This window comes from Mustelus asterias, chromosome 5 (genome assembly GCF_964213995.1).
Source record: "Mustelus asterias chromosome 5, sMusAst1.hap1.1, whole genome shotgun sequence".
In the NCBI taxonomy this organism is placed as follows: Eukaryota; Metazoa; Chordata; class Chondrichthyes; order Carcharhiniformes; family Triakidae; genus Mustelus; species Mustelus asterias.
This window is the reverse complement of record NC_135805.1, coordinates 916,779-937,846: the sequence shown is the minus strand read 5'-3', so window position 1 is coordinate 937,846 and position 21,068 is coordinate 916,779. Positions and strand designations below refer to the sequence as shown.

Here is a 21,068-nt window from a genome sequence, read left to right as displayed (position 1 = left end):
GTGGGATAGAGGGAAAGTTGGCCGATTGGATAGGCAACTGGCTGTCTGACCGAAGACAGAGGGTGGTGGTCGATGGAAAATTTTCGGATTGGAGGCAGGTTGCTAACGGTGTGCCGCAGGGATCAGTGCTTGGTCCTCTGCTCTTTGTGATTTTTATTAATGACTTAGAGGAGGGGGCTGAAGGGTGGATCAGTAAATTTGCTGATGACACCAAGATTGGTGGAGTAGTGGATGAGGTGGAGGGCTGTTGTAGGCTGCAAAGAGACATAGATAGGATGCAAAGCTGGGCTGAAAAATGGCAAATGGAGTTTAACCCTGATAAATGTGAGGTGATTCATTTTGGTAGGACAAATTTAAATGTGGATTACAGGGTCAAAGGTAGGGTTCTGAAGACTGTGGAGGAACAGAGAGATCTTGGGGTCCATATCCACAGATCTCTAAAGGTTGCCAGTCAAGTGGATAGAGCTGTGAAGAAGGCCTTTAGTGTGTTAGCTTTTATTAACAGGGGGTTGGAGTTTAAGAGCCGTGGGGTTATGCTGCAACTGTACAGGACCTTGGTGAGACCACATTTGGAATATTGTGTGCAGTTCTGGTCACCTCACTATAGGAAGGATGTGGAAGCGCTGGAAGGAGTGCAGAGGAGATTTACCAGGATGCTGCCTGGTTTGGAGGGTAGGTCATATGGGGAAAGGTTGAGGGAGCTAGGGCTGTTCTCTCTGGAGCGGAGGAGGCTGAGGGGAGACTTAATAGAGGTGTATAAAATGATGAAGGGGATAGATAGAGTGAACGTTCAAAGACTATTTCCTTGGGTGGATGGAGCTATTACAAGGGGGCATAACTATAGGGTTCGTGGTGGGAGATACAGGACGGATATCAGAGGTAGGTTCTTTACGCAAAGAGTGGTTGGGGTGTGGAATGGACTGCCTGCAGTGATAGTGGAGTCAGACACTTTAGAAACATTTAAGCGGTTATTGGATAGGCACATGGAGCACACCAGGATGATAGGGAGTGGGATAGCTTGATCTTGGTTTCAGATAAAGCTCGGCACAACATCGTGGGCCGAAGGGCCTGTTCTGTGCTGTACTGTTCTATGTTCTATGTTCTGCGCCCTCATCCAGGTCATTAATAATAATGACAAACAGCAGTGGCCCGAAAACAGATCCTTGCGGTACACCACTAGTAACTGAACTCCAGGATGAATATTTCCCATCAACCACCACCCTCTGTTTTCTTCCAGCTCGCCAATTCCTGATCCAAACCACTAAATCCCATGTGTCCGTATTTTCTGCAAAAGCTTACCATGGGGAACCTTATCAAACACTTTGCTGAAATCCATATACACCACATCAACCGCTGTACCCTCATCCACCTCTTTGGTCACCTTCTCAAAGAACTCAATAAGGTTTGTGAGGCACGACCTACCCTTCACAAAACCGTTCTGACTATCCCTAATCAAATTATTCCTTTCCAGGTGATTATAAACCCTATCTCTTATAATCCTTTCCAATACTTTGCCCCAACAGAAGTAAGGCTCACCGGTCTATAATTACCAGGGTTGTCTCCACAGGGTTCATGTCACACTATTTGTAATCCCCACAGCCTGCCTGGACCTGCAGAGTCTCACTGGCTGTCCTGTCTGGAGACAATACACATCTCTTTAGCCTGTCTTGATGCTCTCTCCACTCACATTATTTGTATCTTAAAGACTTGATTAGCTGTAAGTATTCGCATTCCAACCATTATTCATGTAAATTGAGTTTGTGTCTTTATATGCCCTGTTTGTGAACAGAATTCCCACTCACCTGAAGAAGGGGCTTGGGGCTCCGAAAGCTTGTGTGGCTTTTGCTACCAAATAAACCTGTTGGACTTTAACCTGGTGTTGTTAAACTTCTTACTGTGTTTACCCCAGTCCAACGCCGGCATCTCCACATCATATCTCATAGAAGACAGAGGGTGGTGGTGGATAGAAAATTTTCAGACTGGAGACCAGTTACCAGCGGTGTACCACAGGGATCAGTGCTGGGTCCTCTGCTATTTGTGATTTTTATCAATGACTTGGAGGAGGGGGCTGAAGGGTGGATCAGTAAATTTGCTGATGACACTAAGATTGGTGGAGTAGTGGATGAGGTGGAGGGCTGTTGTAGGCTGCAAAGAGACATTGATAAGATGCAGAGCTGGGCCGAAAAATGGCAGATGGAGTTTAACCCTGATAAGTGTGAGGTGATTCATTTTGGTAGGACAAATTTGAATGCGGATTACAGGGTCAACGGCAGGGTTCTGAGGAATGTGGAGGAGCAGAGAGATCTTGGGGTTCATATCCACAGATCTCTAAAGGTTGCCAGTCAAGTGGATAGAGCCGTGAAGAAGGCCTATAGTGTGTTCGCGTTTATTAACAGGGGGTTGGAGTTTAAGAGCCGTGGGGTTATGCTGCAACTGTACAGGACCTTGGTGAGACCACATTTGGAATATTGTGTGCAGTTCTGGTCACCTCACTATAAGAAGGACGTGGAAGCATTGGAGAGAGTGCAAAGGAGATTTACCAGGATGCTGCCTGGTTTGGAGGGCAGGTCTTATGAGGAAAGGTTGAGGGAGCTAGGGCTTATCTCTTTAGAGCGGAGGAGGATGAGAGGCGACTTAATAGAGGTTTATAAGATGATGAGGGGGATAGATAGAGTGAACGTTCAGAGACTATTTCCTCGGGTGGATGTAGCTGTTACTAGGGGGCATAACTATAGGGTTCGTGGTGGGAGATATAGGAAGGATATCAGAGGTAGGTTCTTTACTCAGAGAGTGGTTGGGGTGTGGAATGGACTGCCTGCTGTGATAGTGGAGTCAGACACTTCAGGAACTTTCAAGCGGTTATTGGATAGGCACATGGAGCACAGCAGGATGATAGGGAGTGGGATAGCTTGATCTTGGTTTCGGATAAAGCTCGGCACAACATTGAGTGCCGAAGGGCCTGTTCTGTGTTGTACTGTTCTATGTTCTATTTGCAGCTATTTCTGGGATGTTCCTGGTATCACTGTCGTGAAGACTGATGCAAAATACCAGTTCAATTCATCCACCACCACATTGTTTTCCCTAATTAATTGCCCAGACTCACTTTCTATAGGAGCAATGCTGAGTTTATTAACTCTTTTTCTATTTAAATGTCTGTAAAAACTCTTAGTTTCGATCTTTGCATTTCTAGATCTCTTTCTCTCATACTCTAGTTTTCTCCTCCTTTTAGCCATTCATTGAATCATAGAAACCCTACAGTGCAGAAAGAGGCCATTCGGCCCATCGAGTCTGCACCGACCACAATCCCACCCAGACCCTATCCACATATCCCTATATATTTACACACTAATCCCTATAACCTATGCACCTCAGGACACTAAGGGGCAATTTTAGCACGGCCAATCAACCTAACCCGCACATCTTTGGACTGTGGGAGGAAACTGGAGCACCCGGAGGAAACCCACGCAGACACGAGGAGAATGTGCAGACTCCACACAGACAGTGACCCGAGCCGGGAATCGAACCCAGGTCCCTGGAGCTGTGAAGCAGCAGTGCTAACCACTGTGCTACCTTGCCGCCCCGGAGAAAAATTCTTTGCTGCTTTTTAAACTTTGTCCAGACATCTGATTTTCCACTCATCTTTGCACAATTATATATTTTTTCTTTAAGTTTGATGCTAACTTTAACTTTGTTTAGTTAACCATGGAAGGTGGCTCCATCTCGTGGAACTTTTCTTTCTTCTTTTTCTTGTTGGCCATAAATTAGGAGAGGGGAGTGTGCAGCGGGACCTGGGTGTCCTTGTGCATCAGTCGCTGAAAGTAAGCGTGCAGGTGCAGCAGGCAGTAAAGAAGGCAAATGGTATGTTCGTCTTCATAGCGAGAGGATTTGAGTATAGGAATAGGGATGTTTTGATGTAATTATACACGGCCTTGGTGAGGCCACACTGGGAACAGTGTGTGCAGTTTTGTCTGCTTATCTGAGGAAGGATGTTCTTGCTGTAGACAGAGTGAAGCGAAGGTTTACCAGGCTGATTCCGGGGATGGCGGGATTGATGTGTGAGGAGAGATTGACTGGGTTAGGATTGTTTTCGCTGGAGTTCAGAAGAATGAGGGGGATCTCATAGAGACTTATAAATTCTAACAGGATTAGACAGGGTAGATGCAGGGAGGATGTCCCCGATGGTGGGGGGAGTCCAGAACCAGGGGCCACAGTCTGAGGATTCAGGGTGGACCATTTAGGACAGAGGTGAGGAGACATTTCTTCACCCAAAGAGTGGTGAATGTGTGGAATTCACCACCACAGTAAGCAGTTATGGCCAAAACATTGTATGTTTTCAAGAAGCAGTTCCATATAGCTCTTGGGGGGAAAAGGGATCAAGGGATATGGGGGGAAGGCAGGATCAGGATATTGAATTTGATGATCAGCCATGCTTGTGATGAATGGCGGAGCAGGCTCGAAGGGCCGAGTGGCCTCCTCCTGCTCCTATCTTCTATATTTCTATGTCTATCTTAGTCAGGGAGCTTGTATTGCATGGAATCCTGCAAAGGTGCAAGATGAGAAAGTCAGTTCAGTTCCTGCCATGTTCTCAAAAAATCTTCAACATGTTGCAGATCGGTCTCCAGATATTGATAATTACTCCGAGGAAGAAGACGATAGCTATTCCTCTGAGCAGGAAGGCAGCGATGATGCTGGTCCGAGTCAGGTAGGGAGAATTCCAGCACGACACGCCATCTTACACAGATCACATATCCTCAGCACAGACACTGGGCAGGAGTGCCTGTTCCAGAAAACATTGGGCCAGAACTTCCTGGCTCCCAGCATCAGATTTGGGGAGGATCCCAAAGATCCGCTGCGGAATTTCTCTTGGAAGTTCCTTCCTTCCTACAAAACTCATCTCCAAACTCCATGGCCTGGGCCTCGGCTCCTCCCTCTGGGACTGGATCCTGAACTTCCTAACACACAGACCACAATCAGTAAGGATAGGCAACAACACCTCCTCCACAATCATCCTCAACACCGGTGCCCCACAAGGCTGTGTTCTCAGCTCCCTACTATACCTATTACACCTATGACTGTGTGGCCAAATTCCCCTCCAACTCGATTTTCAGGTTTGCTGACGACACCACCGTAGTGGGTCGGATCTCAAACAATGATGAGACAGAGTACAGGAATGAGATAGAGAATCTGGTGAACTGGTGCGGCAACAATAATCTCTCCCTCAATGAAAGAGATAGTCATCGACTTCAGGAAGTGTAAAGGAGAACATGCCCCTGTCTACATCAACAGGGACGAAGTGGAAATGGTCGAGAGCTTCAGGTTTCTAGGTGTCCAGATCACCAACAACCTGTCCTGGTCCCCCCATGCCGACACTATAGTTAAGAAAGCCCACCAACTTTCTCAGAAGACTAAGGAAATTTGGCATGCCAGCTACGACTCTCACCAACTTTTACAGATGCACCATAGAAAGCATTCTTTCTGGTTGTATCACAGCTTGGTATGGCTCCTGCTCTGCCCAAGACCGCAAGGAACTACAAAAGGTTGTGAATGTCGCCCAATCCGTCTCGCAAACCAGCCTCCCATCCATTGACTCTGTCTGCACTTTCCTTCTTCCGTCAGGAAAAAGATACAAAAGTCTGAGGTCACGTACCAACCGACTCAAGAACAGCTTCTTCCCTGCTGCTGTCAGACTTTTGAATGGACCTACCTCGCATTAAGTTGATCTTTCTCCACACCCTAGCTATGACTGTAACACTACATTCTGCACTCTCTCCTTTCCTTCTCTATGAACGGTATGCTTTGTCTGTATAGCGCGCAAGAAACAATACTTTTCACTGTATGTTAATACATGTGACAATAATAAATCAAATCAAATCAAATCAAATGGTAAGGGTTTACCCAGCAATTACCCGAAAGTGTGAACTTCCCCTTGACAATTGCACTGAGCTGGAACAATCTAACAAGGTGAATTAAATCGCAAACTCCCGGTGGTTCTGCCAGTGAAACATTAAATTTACTCTGAAAAGGAAAAAAAATCACTTCTAACTGCAAAGAAACTATTTAAACAGCCAGTCTGAACCGTGCACGCGGCAGCCTCGAACCCTGAGGGAACCCCTGTCACCCTCTACCCCTCAATCTGACACCATAGAATCCCCAAGTGGAGAAGGAGGGTCAGTCAGCCATTAAACTCTGCACCGAATCTCCGACAGAGCATCTTACCCCGACTCACCGCCAGGCTCACCCCCAGGCTCACCCCCCAGGCTCACCCCCCAGGCTCACCCCCAGGCTCACCCCCCAGGCTCACCCCCAGGCTCACCCCCAGGCTCACCCCCCAGGCTCACCCCCCAGGCTCACCCCCCAGGCTCACCCCCCAGGCTCACCCCCCAGGCTCACCCCCAGGCTCTGCACAGAATCTCCGACAGAGCATCTTACCCCGGCTCACCGCCAGGCTCACCCCCAGGCTCACCCCCCAGGCTCACCCCCCAGGCTCACCCCCCAGGCTCACCCCCAGGCTCTGCACAGAATCTCCGACAGAGCATCTTACCCCGGCTCACCGCCAGGCTCACCCCCAGGCTCACCCCCCAGGCTCACCCCCCAGGCTCACCCCCAGGCTCACCCCCCAGGCTCACCCCCCAGGCTCACCCCCCAGGCTCACCCCCCAGGCTCACCCCCAGGCTCTGCACAGAATCTCCGACAGAGCATCTTACCCCGGCTCACCGCCAGGCTCACCCCCAGGCTCACCCCCCAGGCTCACCCCCCAGGCTCACCCCCCAGGCTCACCCCCAGGCTCACCCCCCAGGCTCACCCCCAGGCTCACCCCCCAGGCTCACCCCCAGGCTCTGCACAGAATCTCCGACAGAGCATCTTGCCCCGGCTCACCGCCAGGCTCACCCCCAGGCTCACCCCCCAGGCTCACCCCCAGGGTCACCCCCAGGCTCACCCCCCGCCCTATCCCTGTAAACATGTGTATTTACCATGGCTAATCCACCGAACCCACACATCTTTGGAGTGTGGGAGGAAATTGGAGCAGTTGAAGGAAACCCACGCAGACACAGGAACAGGCCACCATAGAACCGTACAATCCCTACAGTGCAGCAGGAGGCCATTCAGCCCATCGAGTCTGCACTGACTGTCCAACAGAGCATCTTACCCAGGCTCACTCCTTCCCTACCCCCATAACCCCACACATTTACCCCGCTACTCCACTTAACCTGCACATCATGATACACTGAGGGAGAATTTAGCATAGCCAATCCACCTGACCAGCACATCTTTCAGACTGGGAGGAAACCGCAGCACCCGGAGGAAACCCACGCAGACACGGGGAGAATGTGCAAACCCCACCCAAGCCGGGAATTGAACCGGGGTGTCTGGCACTGAGGCAGCAGTGCTAACCACTGTGCCACTGTGCTGCCTACACCGGCCTGATTAACACACTGTTTCCCCTCCCACCCCCCCCTGCAGACCTGACCCGGCCCACACCCCATTGATGTCTAACCGCTCCCCACACCCCCCCCCCCCGCCCCCCAGATGTACAACTGCCCCCACCCTCCCCACCCCCAAATGAAACCTGACGACACCCATACCCCCCAATGTCTAACTGCCCCCCCTTCACCTCCCCGATGTCCAGCTACACCCCTCACCCCACAGACCCAACCCTACCCCGCACCCCTCCAATGTACAATCCCCCCCCACTCCTCCCCCGCGTCCATAAACCTGACCCAAAGGTCCAGATCAACCCTCCACCCCCAAATCCAGAGCTACTCCGCACCCCTAAGTCCAGATCTCCCACCCATTCCCAAGCCCGATCCCTGTCCCCAAATCACACAGGAACATCGGAGTTAGGAGCAGCAGTAAACTCAAAGATGTGCAGGTTAGATCTGATCGTCCATCGAACATCACCCCTTAGTGTCAGGGGGACTAACAGGTAAGATATACGAGGTTACAGGGTTAGGGTCTGGGTGGGATTGAGGTCAGTGCAGACTCGATGGGCCAAATGTCGGGATTCTATGATTCCAGAATTAGGCAACTTCAGCCCTTTGAGCCTGCTCCGTCAGTCAATCAGATCATGGCTAATGTCTCCCTGGTCTCACATCCACCTCCCCACCTGTTCCCCATATCCCCTTATCCCTTTATCAGAAATATATCCATCTCCTTCTTGAAACCATTCAATGATTCAGACTCCCCCGCGCGATGGGGCAGCGAGTTCCACACATTCACCCCCCTCTGCGAGAAGTAGTTCCTCCTCATCTCAGTTTTAAACCTATCGTCTCCCAACCGATACCTGGAGATCCAGATATGACCACACTCTGCCCACACCCCACCGATGTCCAGCCGTCCCCTTCTACACCGCAATCCCCTGTTTGGATCGCCCCCTCACACATCCCACACAGTTGGGTGGAAGGCTTGTGTGGAATATAGATACCAGCAGATTCTGGGTAGACTCGGTGCTCTGTTTCTGTGCTGTAGACTGAATGCTCTGTTTCTGTGCCGCAGACTGACTGAACCATAGAACCATAGAAAATTACAGCTGAGAAACAGGCCTTTTGGCCCTTCTTGTCTGTGCCGAACCATTTTATGCCTAGTCCCACTGAACTGCACTTGGAACATATCCCTCCACACCCCTCTCATCCATGAACCCGTCCAAGTTTTTCTTAAATGTTAAAAGTGACCCCGCATTTACCACTTTATCCGGCAGCTCATTCCACACTCCCACCACTCTCTGCGTGAAGAAGCCCCCCCTAATATTCCCTTTAAACTTTTCTCCTTTCACCCTTAACCCATGCCCTCTGGGTTTTTTCTCCCCTAGCCTCAGCGGAAAAAGCCTGCTTGCATTCACTCTATCTATAACCATCAAAATCTTATACACCTCTATCAAATCTCCGCTCAATCTTCTACGCTCCAGGGAATAAAGTCCCAACCTATTCAATCTCTCTCTGTAACTCAGCTTCTCAAGTCCCGGCAATATCCTTGTGAACCTTCTCTGCACTCTTTCAACCTTATTTACATCCTTCCTGTAACTAGGTGACCAAAACTGTACACAATACTCCAAATTCGGCCTCACCAATGCCTTATATAACCTTACCATAAAACTCCAACTTTTATACTCGATACTCCGATTTATAAAGGCCAATGTACCAAAGGCACTCTTTACGACCCTATCCACCTGTGATGTCACTTTTAGGGAATTCTGTACCTGTATTCCCAGATCCCTCTGTTCAACTGCACTCTTCAGAGTCCTACCATTTACCCTGTACGTTCTACTTTGGTTTGTCCTTCCAATGTGCAATATCTCACACTTGTCTGCGTTAAATTCCATTTGCCATTTTTCAGCCCATTTTTCTAGTTGGTCCAAATCCCTCTGCAAGCTTTGAAAACCTTCCTCACTGTCCACTACACCTCCAATCTTTGTATCATCAGCAAACTTGCTGATCCAATTTACCACATTATCATCCAGATCATTGATATAGATGACAAACAACAATGGACCCAACACCGATCCCTGTGGCACACCACTAGTCACAGGTCTCCACTCAGAGAAGCAATCCTCCACAACCACTCTCTGGCTTCTTCCATTGAGCCAGTGTCTAATCCAATTTACTACCTCCCCATGTATACCTAGTGACTGAACCTTCCTAACTAACCTCCCATGAGGGACCTTGTCAAAGGCCTTGCTGAAATCCAGGTAGACAACATCCACCGCCTTCCCTTCATCCACTTTCCTGGTAACCTCCTCAAAAAACTCTAATAGATTGGTCAAACATGACCTACCACGCACAAAGCCATGTTGACTCTCCCTAATAAGTCCCTGTCTATCCAAATATTTGTAGTTCCTATCCCTTATCACACCTTCCAATAACTTGCCCACCACCGACGTCAAATTTACTGGCCTATAATTTCCCGGATTTCTTTTGGAACGTTTTTTAAACAACGCAACAACATGAGCCACCCTCCAATCATCCGGCACCTCCCCCGTGAATACTGACATTTTAAATATGTCTGCCAGGGCCCCTGCAAGTTCAACACTAGCTTCCCTCAAGGTCCGTGGGAATACCCTGTCCGGTCCTGGGGATTTATCCACTCTGATTTGCCTCAAGACAGCGAGCACCTCCTCCCCTTTAATCTGTAAAGGTTCCATGGCCTCCCTACCAGTTTGCCCTATTTCCGTAGACTCCATGCCCGTTTCCTCAGTAAATACGGATGCAAAAAAACCATTTAGTATCTCCCCCATCTCTTTTGGTTCCATACACAGTCTACCACTCTGGTCTTCAAGAGGACCAATTTTATCCCTCACTATCCTTTTGCTCCTAACATACCTATAGAAGCTCTTTGGATTTTCCTTCACTCTGTCTGCCAAAGCAACCTCATGTCTTCTTTTAGCCCTCCTGATTTCCCTCTTAAGTAGCTTCTTGCACTTTTTATACTCCTCGAGCATCTGATCTGTTCCTTGCTGCCTGTACATTTCATACAACTCTCTCTTCCTCTTAATCAATGTTACAATCTCCCTCGAGAACCAAGGTTCCTTATTCCTATTTACTTTGCCTTCAATCCTGACAGGAACATACAAACTCTGCACTCTCAAAATTTCTCCTTTGAAGGCCTCCCACTTTCCATTTACATCCTTACCAGAGAACAGCCTGTGCCAATCCACACTTCCCAGATCCCTTCTCATTTCATCAAATTTGGCCTTTTTCCAGTTCAGAACTTCAACCCGAGGACCAGATCTATCCTTATCCATGATCAGGTTGAACCTAATGGCATTATGATCACTGGATCCAAAGTGTTCCCTCACACTCACATCCATCACCTGCCCTAACTCATTGCCCAATAGGAGATCCAATATCGCATCCTCTCTAGTTGGCACCTCTATATACTGATGTAGAAAATTCTCCTGAACACATTTTACAAACTCTACCCCGTCTAAACCTTTAACAGTATGCGAGTCCCAATCTATATGTGGAAAATTAAAAATCCCCTACTATCACAACTTTGTGTTTCTTGCAGTTGTCAGCTATCTCTCCGCTGATTTGCTCCTCCAATTCTCGCTGACTATTGGGTGGTCTCTAATACAACCCCATTAATGTGGTCATACCTTTCCTGTTTCTCAGCTCCGCCCATAGGGCCTCTGTAGACAAGCTCCCTAATCTATCCTGCCTGAGTACCGATGTAACATTTTCCCTGACCAACAATGCCACCCCCCCACCTTTTATCCCTCTGCCTCTATCCCGCCTGAAACATTGGAACCCTGGAACATTGAGCTGCCAGTCCTGCCCCTCCTATAGCCAAGTTTCACTAATAGCTATAATGTCATATTTCCATGTGTCTATCCACGCCTTCAGCTCAACTGCCTTCCCCACAATACTCCTGGCGTTGAAATAGACACACCTCAAAAGATTATTTCCACCACACTCTACCCTTCCATTTGTGATTTTGCTTGAACTAACCTGTCTTTTTACCCCTGCTCCACTATCTGCCTCTGGCACTCTGGTTCCCATCCCCCTGCAAATCTAGTTTAAACGCTCCCCAATAACACTAGCAAATCTCCCTGCAAGTATATTGGTCCCCTTGTAGTTTAGGTGTAACCCGTCTCTCTTGTACAGGTCCCACCTGCCCCAGAAGAGGTCCCAATGATCCAAGAATTGCCCCCTGCACCAGTTCCTCAGCCACGTGTTCATCCGCCCAAGCATCCTACTCCTGCCCTCACTGGCATGTGGCTCAGGTAGCAATCCTGAGATTACTACCCTCGGGGTCCTGCTTTTTAACTTCCTTCCAAGCTCTTTGTACTCACTCTTTAGGACCTCCTCACTCTTCCTTCCCACGTCATTGGTACCGACGTGTACCACGACATCTGGCTGATCACCTTCCCACTTTAGAACGCTGTGCACGCGATCAGAGACATCGCTGACCTTGGCACCCGGGAGGTAACAAACCATGCGGGAGTCTCTGTCCCGACCACAGAACCTCCGGTCCGTACCTCTGACCATCGAGTCCCCTATCACTACTGCTCTCCTCTTCTTCATCCCACCCTTTTGCGCTGTAGAACCAGACTCAGTATCAGAGTTCCGGGTGTGGCAGCTTGTCCCAGGTAAAGCATCTCCCACAACAGTATCCAATTCAGTATACCTGTTGTGGAGGGGTATGGCCACAGAGGAACCCTGCTCTGCCTGTCCTTTCACACTGCCATTTCCTCTCCTTACAGTAACCCAATTTCCTGTGCTCTGCTGCTTAGGTGTAACTATCTCTCTAAAGCTACTGTCTATAAACTTCTCATTCTCCCGAATTAGATGGAGGTCATCGAGCTCCTTCTCCAGTTCCCTAACACGCTTTGCAAGCAGCTGCAGCTGAATGCATCTTTTGCAGGTGCTGTCATCAGGGATACCGGAGGTCTCCCTGATCTCCCACATCCTGCAAAAGGAGCATTCCAACATCTTGCCGGGCATTTTTTTTTACTCTGGGGAAAAACAGGAATAAACTTTCTGATAAAGATAAACCTACTCTCGCCTCTGCCTGTTCTCGCCGCAGCCCGTTTTGAGCCAAAGCCCTTCAGCTCTCACTCTGCCCCCTGCTCAGTCCGCTGCCCGCTAACGACGCTGCCCGCTCAAAGGTGCGGCCTGCTTTTAAACCCTCCAAAACCTTCCCAGGCTGCTGCTGGGCCTACTTCCTGTTTTGAAAAAAACCTCCAATTTTTTTCACAAATTTAACTGAAAAATAAATAAATAAATATAATGCACACACAAGCTCCCTTACCCTCAGCCTGCTCCTGTGGAACAATGAGGCTGAATGCTCTGTTTCTGTGCTGTAGACTCGGTGCTCTGTTTCTGTGCCACAGACCCGGTGTTATTCTGTGTGATTTGATTTGTCTGCAGGATTTATATGATGAAGATGATGACTTGCGAAAACCAAAAAAGTCCCGAAGAAAGATGATCCGGACGACCTCGATGACTCGGGTAAAGCTGGGCCGCTGCTCTGCTCATTGTAAATCAGTTCAGGCACAGTTTGTGACATGCTAGGCTTCACTCCGAATGGGGAGTTCTGGCTCTGCGTGTGCTCCACCTCACCTCTATCCAGTTATTTATTTGGGCTGGACCAGCCCATACTTACACATGCTATTCAACCTGAAGCTGCCATAGTTTGCTGAACAGCATTCCCGATTTGTACTGGAGCAATTGTGTGCTTCTTATCTGGTCAGAGTAACAGCCCTTGACTGAGTGAGACATCAAAGAGACCTCGCAAATTTGGGGTCATTGGAGAAACTCTCCCCTGGGGGAGAGTCCACAGAGGAAGATGGGGTTGTGGTGGTTGGAGATCAATCATCTCAGTTCCAGGACATCTCTGCAGGAGTCCCTCAGGGGAGTGTCCTCGGCCCAACAATCTTCAGCTGCTTCATCAATGACCTTCCCTCTGTCATCAGGTCAGAAGTGGGGATGTTCGTTGATGATTGCACAATGTTCAGCACCATTCGTGACTCCTCAGGTACTGAAGCAGTCCATGTTCAAATGCAACAAGATCTGGACAATATCCAGGCTTGGGCTGACAAGTGGCAGTAACATTCACCAGGCATTGACCATTACCAATAAGAGAGGATCTAAGCATTGCCCCATGATATTCAGTGGTATTACCGTCACTGAATCCCCCACTGCAGGTCAGAGGTTAGGAATCGGCGAGTAACTCACCTCCTGACTCTCCAAAGACTGTCCACCATCTGCAAGGCACAAGTCAGGAGTGTGACGGAATATTCCCCACTTGCCTGGATGGGTGCAGCTCCAACAACACTCAAGAAGCTCGACACCATCCAGGACAAAGCATCCCGCTTGATTGCTATCCCCTCCAAAAATATTCACTCCCTCCACCACCAACGCTCAGTAGCAGCAGTGTGTACTATCTACAAGATGCACTGCAGTAACTCACCAAGGTTCCTTCGACAGCGCCTTCCAAACTCATGACCACTTCCATCTAGAAAGACAAGAGCAGCAGATACCTGGGAACACCATCACCTGGAGGCTCCCCTCCAAATCATATCACCATCCTGACTTGGAAATGTATCGCCGTTCCTTCACTGTCACTGGGTCAAAATCCTGGAACTCCCTCCCTAACAGCATTGTGGGTGGACCTACACCACAGGGACTGCAGCGATTCAAGAAGGCAGCTCACCACCACCTTAAGGGCAACAAAGGATGGGCAATAAATGCTGGCCAACCAGCGGCGCCCACATCTCATGAATGAATTTTTTGAGATGAAGTAGAAGGTCGCTCTACCAGGGAGCATTTAAATTGAATTAAAGGCACATGGGTAAAAAGAAGACTGCTCAGTTAGTGGGAGGCAACATGTCCCCCTGTGTCCCAGATCAGTACAGATGGGATATGAATGGTGGTGATGGATTCTCGAACAGTCAAACCAGAGCAGTGTGACTCCAGAAACTCAGGGCCACATCTATTATTCATTGAGATGCTGTAGTGTAAGCATAAACATTTAACTGATCTCATGTTGTGGGCACTGGCTAAGAGAAGCTGAGATGAGAGGAAGTCTTAACATCAGTACCCAGAAATCATAGGATCCCTACAGTGCAGAATGTGGCCATTTGGCCCATCGAGCCTGCACCGACAACAATCCCACCCAGGCCCTATCCCTGTCACCCCACACATTTACCTGATCATCCCCCTGACAATTTACCATGGCTAATCAATCTAACCTGTACATCTTTGGACTGTGGGAGGAAACCGGAGCACCCGGAGGAAACCCACGCAGACACGAGGAGAACGTGCAAACTCCACACAGACAGTGACCCAAGCCGGGAATCGAACCCGGGTCCCAGCACTGTGAGGCAGCAGTGCTAACCACTGTGCCACCATACTGCCCATCACCATGCCACCCTTACCCAGGATGGGGAAAGATTAGAAGTGTACATGGTGAGCAGTGAGCCAGCGTTCAAAGATCAGTGGTGTGTGCCCCCATCCCCCCTCGCCTGCTCCAGCAGATCAGAGTAAGAGTTTTACCAACACCAGGTTAAAGTCCAACAGGTTTATTTGGTAGCAAATACCATTAGCTTTCTAAATCTAATGGTATTTGCTACCAAATAAACCTGTTGGACTTTAACCTGGTGTTGTTAAAACTCTTACTGTGTTTACCCCAGTCCAACGCCGGCATCTCCACATCATGACCAGCAGATCATACCAGAGTCCCAGTCTACAGTCTCAGATCCTCACTATCAGGGACAAACTTCCTGTGTGCTACTCAGGCATTGTAAATGCCTGGCTTGTCTGAAACATTGAGATCAGGTGTAACCCTGTACAGGTGATCAAGCACCCTGTTTGAAAGGTTTGGGGAAAGAGGAAGATCCCATTCCTATTGTACCAGATCCAAACTCTTGGCTTGTCCAGTCAGCAGCAATAATAGTTTCCCTATTTCACTTATATTCGTCCTTGTGTTCTCTCGGGGCCACTTTATTTTGACCAAGCTATAGGAAAGATAGAACAGGAGGTAAGAGAGGAGGGGGAGTTGCACTTTTGATCAGGGAAAACATCACGGCTGTACTGAGAGGGGATATATCCGAGGGTTCGCCCACTGAGTCTATATGGGTAGAACTGAGAAATAAGAAGGGGGAAATCACTTTGATCGGGTTGTACGACAGGCCCCCAAATAGTCAGCGGGAAATTGAGGAGCAAATACGTAAGGAGATTACAGATAGCTCCAAGAAAAATAGGGTGGTAATAGTCGGAGATTTTAACTTTCCCAACACTGACTGGGACAGCCATAGTATTAGAGGGTTGGATGGAGAAAAATTTGTTGAGTGTATTCAGGAGGAATTTCTCATTCAGTATGTGGATGGCCCGAATCAAGAGGGGGCAAAACTTGACATCCTCTTGGGAAATAAGGAAGGACAGGTGTCAGAAGTGTTAGTGAGGGATCACTTTGGGACCAGTGACCATAATTCCATTAGTTTTAAGATAGCTATGGAGAATGATAGGTCTGTCCCAAAAGTTAAAATTCTAAATTGGGACAAGGCCAATTTTTATGGTATCAGGCAGGAACTTTCAAAAGTTGATTGGGGGAAGTCTGTGGGAAGGCAAAAGGACATCTGGTAAGTGGGAGGCTTTCAAAAGTGTGTTAACCAGGGTTCAGGGTAAACACTTTCCTCTTAGTGTGAAGGGCAACGCTGGTGGAAGTAGGGAACCCTGGTTGACTCGGGATATTGAGGCCCTGGTCAAGAAGAAGGAAGCACATGATGTGCATAGGCAGCTGGGATCAAGTGGATCCCTTGAAGAGTGTAGAGTGTGTCAGAGTAGAGCTATGAGAGAAAACAGGAGGGCAAAAAGGGGACATGAGATTGTTTTTGCAGATAAGGCAAAGGAGAATCCAAAGAGATTCTACAAATACATAAAGGGCAGAAGAGTAACAAGGGAGAGAGTCGGGCCTCTTAAGGACCAACAAGGTCATTTATGTGCGAATCCACAAGAGATGGGTGAGATCCTAAATGAATATTTCTCATCAGTATTTACTGTTGAGAAAGGCTTGGATGTTAGGGAACTTGGGGAAATAAATAGTAATGTCTTGAGGAGTGTACATATTACAGAGAAGGAGGTGTTGGAAGTCTTAAAGCGCATCAAGGTAGATAAATCCCTGGGACCTGATGAAGTGTACCCCAGGACGTTGTGGGGGGGCTAGGGAGGAAATTGCGGGTCTCCTAGCAGAGATATTTGAATCATTGACAGTCACAGGTGAGGTGCCTGAAGATTGGTGGGTGGCAAATGTTGTGCCTTTGTTTAAAAAGGGCTGTAGGGAAAAACTTGGGAACTACAGGCCAGTGAGCTTGACGTCTGTATTAGGTAAGTTTTTAGAAGGTATTCTGAGATCTATAGGCATTTAGAGAGGCAAGGAGTGATTAGGGACAGTCAGCATGGCTTTGTGAGTGGAAAATCATGTCTCGTGAATTTGAGTTTTTTGAAGGGGTAACCAAGAAGGTAGATGAGGACAGTGCAGTTGATGTTGTCTACATGGACTTTAGCAAGGCCTTTGACAAGGTGCCACATGGAAAGTTGTTGCATAAGGTTAAAACTCATGGGATCCAGGGTGAGGTAGCTAAATGGATACAAAATTGGCTTGACAACAGAAGCCAAAGGGTGGCTGTAGAGGGTTGTTTTTCAAATCGGAGGCTTATGACCAGCGGCGTGCCTCAGGGATCGGTGCTGGGTCCATTGTTATTTGTCATTTATATTAATGATTTGGATGAGAATATAGGAGGCATGGTTAGTAAGTTTGCAGATGACACCAAGATTGGTGGCATAGTGGACAGTGAAGAAGATTATCTAGGATTGCAACGGGATCTTGATCAGTTGGGCCAGTGGGCTGATGAATGGCAGGTGGAGTTTAATTTAGATAAATGCAAGGTGATGCATTTTGGTAGATTGAACCAGGGCAGGACTTACTCAGTTAATGGTAGGGAGAGTTACAGAACAAAGAGATCTAGGGGTACAGGTTCATAGCTCCTTGAAAGTGGAGTCACAGGTGGACAGAGTGGTGAAGAAGGCATTTGGTATGCTTGGTTTCATTGGTCAGAACATTGAATACAGGAGTTGGGAAGTCTTGTTGAAGTTGTACAAGACATTGGTAAGGCCACACTTGGAATACTGTGTACAGTTCTCGTCACCCTATTATAGAAAAGATATTATTAAACTAGAAAGAGTGCAGAAAAGATTTACTAGGATGCTACCGGGACTTGATGGTTTGAGTTATAAGCAGAGGCTGGATAGACTGGGACATTTTTCCCCTGGAGCGTGAGACTTAGTGGTGATTTTATAGAGGACTATAAAATAATGAGGGGCATAGATGAGGTAGATGGTCAACATCTTTTCCCAATGGTAGAGGAGTCTAAAAACTAGAGGGCATAGGTTTAAGGTGAGAGGGGAGAGATACAAAAGTGCCCAGAGGGGCAATTTATTCACTCAGAGATTGGTGAGTGTCTGGAACAAGCAGCCAGTAGAGGCGGGTATAATTTTGTCTTTTAAAAAGCGTTTAGATAGTTACATGGGTAAGATGGGTGTAGAGGGATCTGGGCCAAACATGGGCAATTGGGACTAGCTTAGTGGTAAAAACTGGGCGGCATGGACAAGTTGGGCTGAAGGGCCTGTTTGCATGCTGTAAGCCTCTATGACTCTACTATAAGTGGACAGTGTGGCTCTGCTGTTGACATCCCTCGATCTGTGTACCCCGGCTTGAGAAAGCATATGGGATGTGGCCAGGGGATTATTCTGTCTCCACTCTTCCGTGTGGTGGAGAGACAGCTCCCCTCAGAGCCAGGCTGAAGGTAGAAGAGGGAGATTGTCCTTCTGTCCTGTTATTCTGTGGTGCCACAACCTTGGTGCTGGAAACCACTGTGTCTGCAGGCCAGCTATATCCTATTTGCAACGATGTGTGATCACAGCCTCAGTTCACAACCTTTCCTCTTCTCTTCTCCTCATTTAGCAACCAAACTTTAAACAGAAATTCGTTGCCTTGCTGAAGAGATTCAAAGTGACCGATGAGGTATGTATCGTTGGATTAACCTCCTCCTTTACACACTTTGAGTAAGCACAAAACACTGGAGTGAACGGAATCGGTGATCAAAGCACTCGCTTTGGGTTTCTCTCCTTCGAGCTCTGCGACTAACTCTGTAAAACCAACCTGCACCTCAGCTTCCCAACTGCAAAGATACATTTCACATGGGAGACCTCATGATTTCTTGCTTCTCAAATCCTTTAAAGAGCATTCTTATCGAGAATTTAAACATCCACTCTCTATCCATCTGCTAGCCCAGAAATAGTAGGCTGAATGGCCTCTTTCTACTGGAGGATTCCACAGCTATCAGTGATTCTGGGTGTCAGGAGTTCAGGTTCTGAGGAAAAGGTTTGTTGCCTTTGAAAATAAAGGTGACTTTGAGGTGAAGTTTCTGAAATTATGAAGGGCATTTACAAAGATAACCTTGTCTAATTGTTAAATATGATAACATCGAAATTTGCAACACGGAGACCATTTGACCCATCATGTCTGTGCCAGCCCAAAAAGAGCTATCCAATCGAATTTCCCTTTCCAGCTCCCAGTCTACAGCACTATAGGTTCCAACATTTTAAGCACACATTCAAGTGTTTTTAAATGTGTGTCATGTTTCTGCCTCTATCACACTCTCAGGCAGTGAATTCCAGATTCCCAGCACCCTCTGGATAAAAAACTTTCTCTTCAATATCCCTCTAATAATTGTACCAGTCACTTTCAATCAAATCCTGCTTATTGACCTGCTTATGGATCCTTCCAATCCACTCGATTCAGGCCCCTTGTCACTTTATAGACTCAATTCAATCTCCCACAGTCTCTCGCATTCCAAACAAACACACCAGCCTACCCAACCCTTCCTTGCAGCTAATATTCTCCTTTCTTGGCAACTTGTATCTTCTCTGTACTCTCTCTAGTTTGATTACATCCTTCCCGTAATACGTTGACCGTACACTGTACTCTAATTTGACTCAGTTTGCAGGTGCAACAGGTGATCAAGAAGGCAAATGGAATGTTGGCCTTTATCGCGAGAGGGATGGAGTATAAAAGCAGGGAGGTCTTGCTGCAACTGTACAGGGTACTGGTGAGGCTGCAACTAGAGTACTGTGTACAATTTTGGTCCCCTTATTTAAGAAAGGATATATTAGCTTTGGAGGGGGTACAGAGAAGATTCACCAGGTTGATTCCGGAGATGAGGGGGTTAGCTTATGAGGAGAGATTGAGTAGACTGGGCCTGGACTCATTGGAGTTTAGAAGGTTGAGGGGAGATCTTATAGAGACATATAAGATAATGAAGGAGTAGACAGGGGAGAAGCAACGAGGTTATTTCCACTTACAATGGAAACAAGAACCAGGGGGCATAGCCTCAAAATACAGGGGAGTCAATTTAGAACAGCGTTGAGAAGGAACTTCTTCTCCCAGAGGGTAGTGAATCCTTGGAATTCTCTGCCCAATGAAGCAGTAGAGGCTACCTCGTTACATGTGTTTAAGTCACAGATAGATTTTTAACCATTAAGGGAATTAAGGGTTATGGGGAGTAGGCCATAAGTGGAACTGAACCCACTATCAGATCAGCCATGATCTTATTGAATGGCGGAGCAGGCTTGAGGGGCCAGATGGCCTACTCCTGCTCCTAGTTCTTATGTTCTTAACTAGTGTTTTCTACAGCTCTGGCATAGCCCCCTCCGCTAACATTCTACACCACATAATAAAGGGAAGTATCCTGTCACAACACAAAAACAGAAAAACACCGGAGAATCTCAGCAGCTCTGACAGCACCTGTGAAGAGAATAGAGCCAACGTTTCGAGCCTAGCTGACCCATCATCAGAATATCCTGCATGCCTTCTGAACCACCGTCTGATCTTATTTACATGCCCTGATCCCTTCAGGGATCTGTGGACATGCATTCCTATTCCTTTCTACTCTTCAAAATCCTACCATTTATTGCTTTGCTTGTCCTTCTCGCTATTACCTCAGTCTTTTTCAGATTGAATTCAGTTTGCCTCCTTCCTGCCTGTCTGACCAGTAGAAAGCTCTGTGGGACCCCACTGCAAGCGGTCTTCCAGTCACTACAACACCAATCCACCAGTACCCATTTGCTTCCTGCCACTGAGTCCATTTTGAATTCAACTTCCCACTTTCCCGTTGATTCTGAACTTCTCATGTTCTGCTTAACCTGTCAAAAATGTTACTAAAATCCATGAGACCACACACAGTGCACCAACCTCCTTTACTTTTCTCTGCAGCTTGAGATGCATTTCATCTGGCCCTGGGGATCTATCTGTTTTCATAGATACTAACCACTTGTCAGATATCCTGCCTCAGGTTTCTCTGAGTCATAGAGGTTTACAGCGTGGAAACAGGCCCTTCGGCCCAACTTGTCCATGCCGCCCTTTTTTTTTAAAACCCCTAAGCCAATCCCAATTGCCCGCATTTGGCCCATATCCCGCTATACCCATCATACCCATGTAACTATCTAAATGCTTTTTAAAAGACAAAATTACATCCACCTCTACTACTACCTCTGGCAGCTCGTTCCAGATACTCG

The 21,068-nt window shown here is 47.7% G+C and overlaps 1 protein-coding gene across 1 annotated transcript in view; it reads left to right on the top strand.

Annotated features, from left to right (window-relative positions):
* Window positions 1–21,068, top strand: part of LOC144493935 (phosphofurin acidic cluster sorting protein 2-like) — a 410,987-nt gene that overhangs the window by 128,543 nt on the left and 261,376 nt on the right. The window contains exons 6-8 of the mRNA XM_078213510.1: window positions 4,611–4,702; window positions 12,864–12,944; window positions 18,457–18,516. Of these exons, the coding sequence (XP_078069636.1) occupies window positions 4,611–4,702; window positions 12,864–12,944; window positions 18,457–18,516 (233 nt within the window). The remainder of the gene's footprint in view (window positions 1–4,610; window positions 4,703–12,863; window positions 12,945–18,456; window positions 18,517–21,068) is intronic.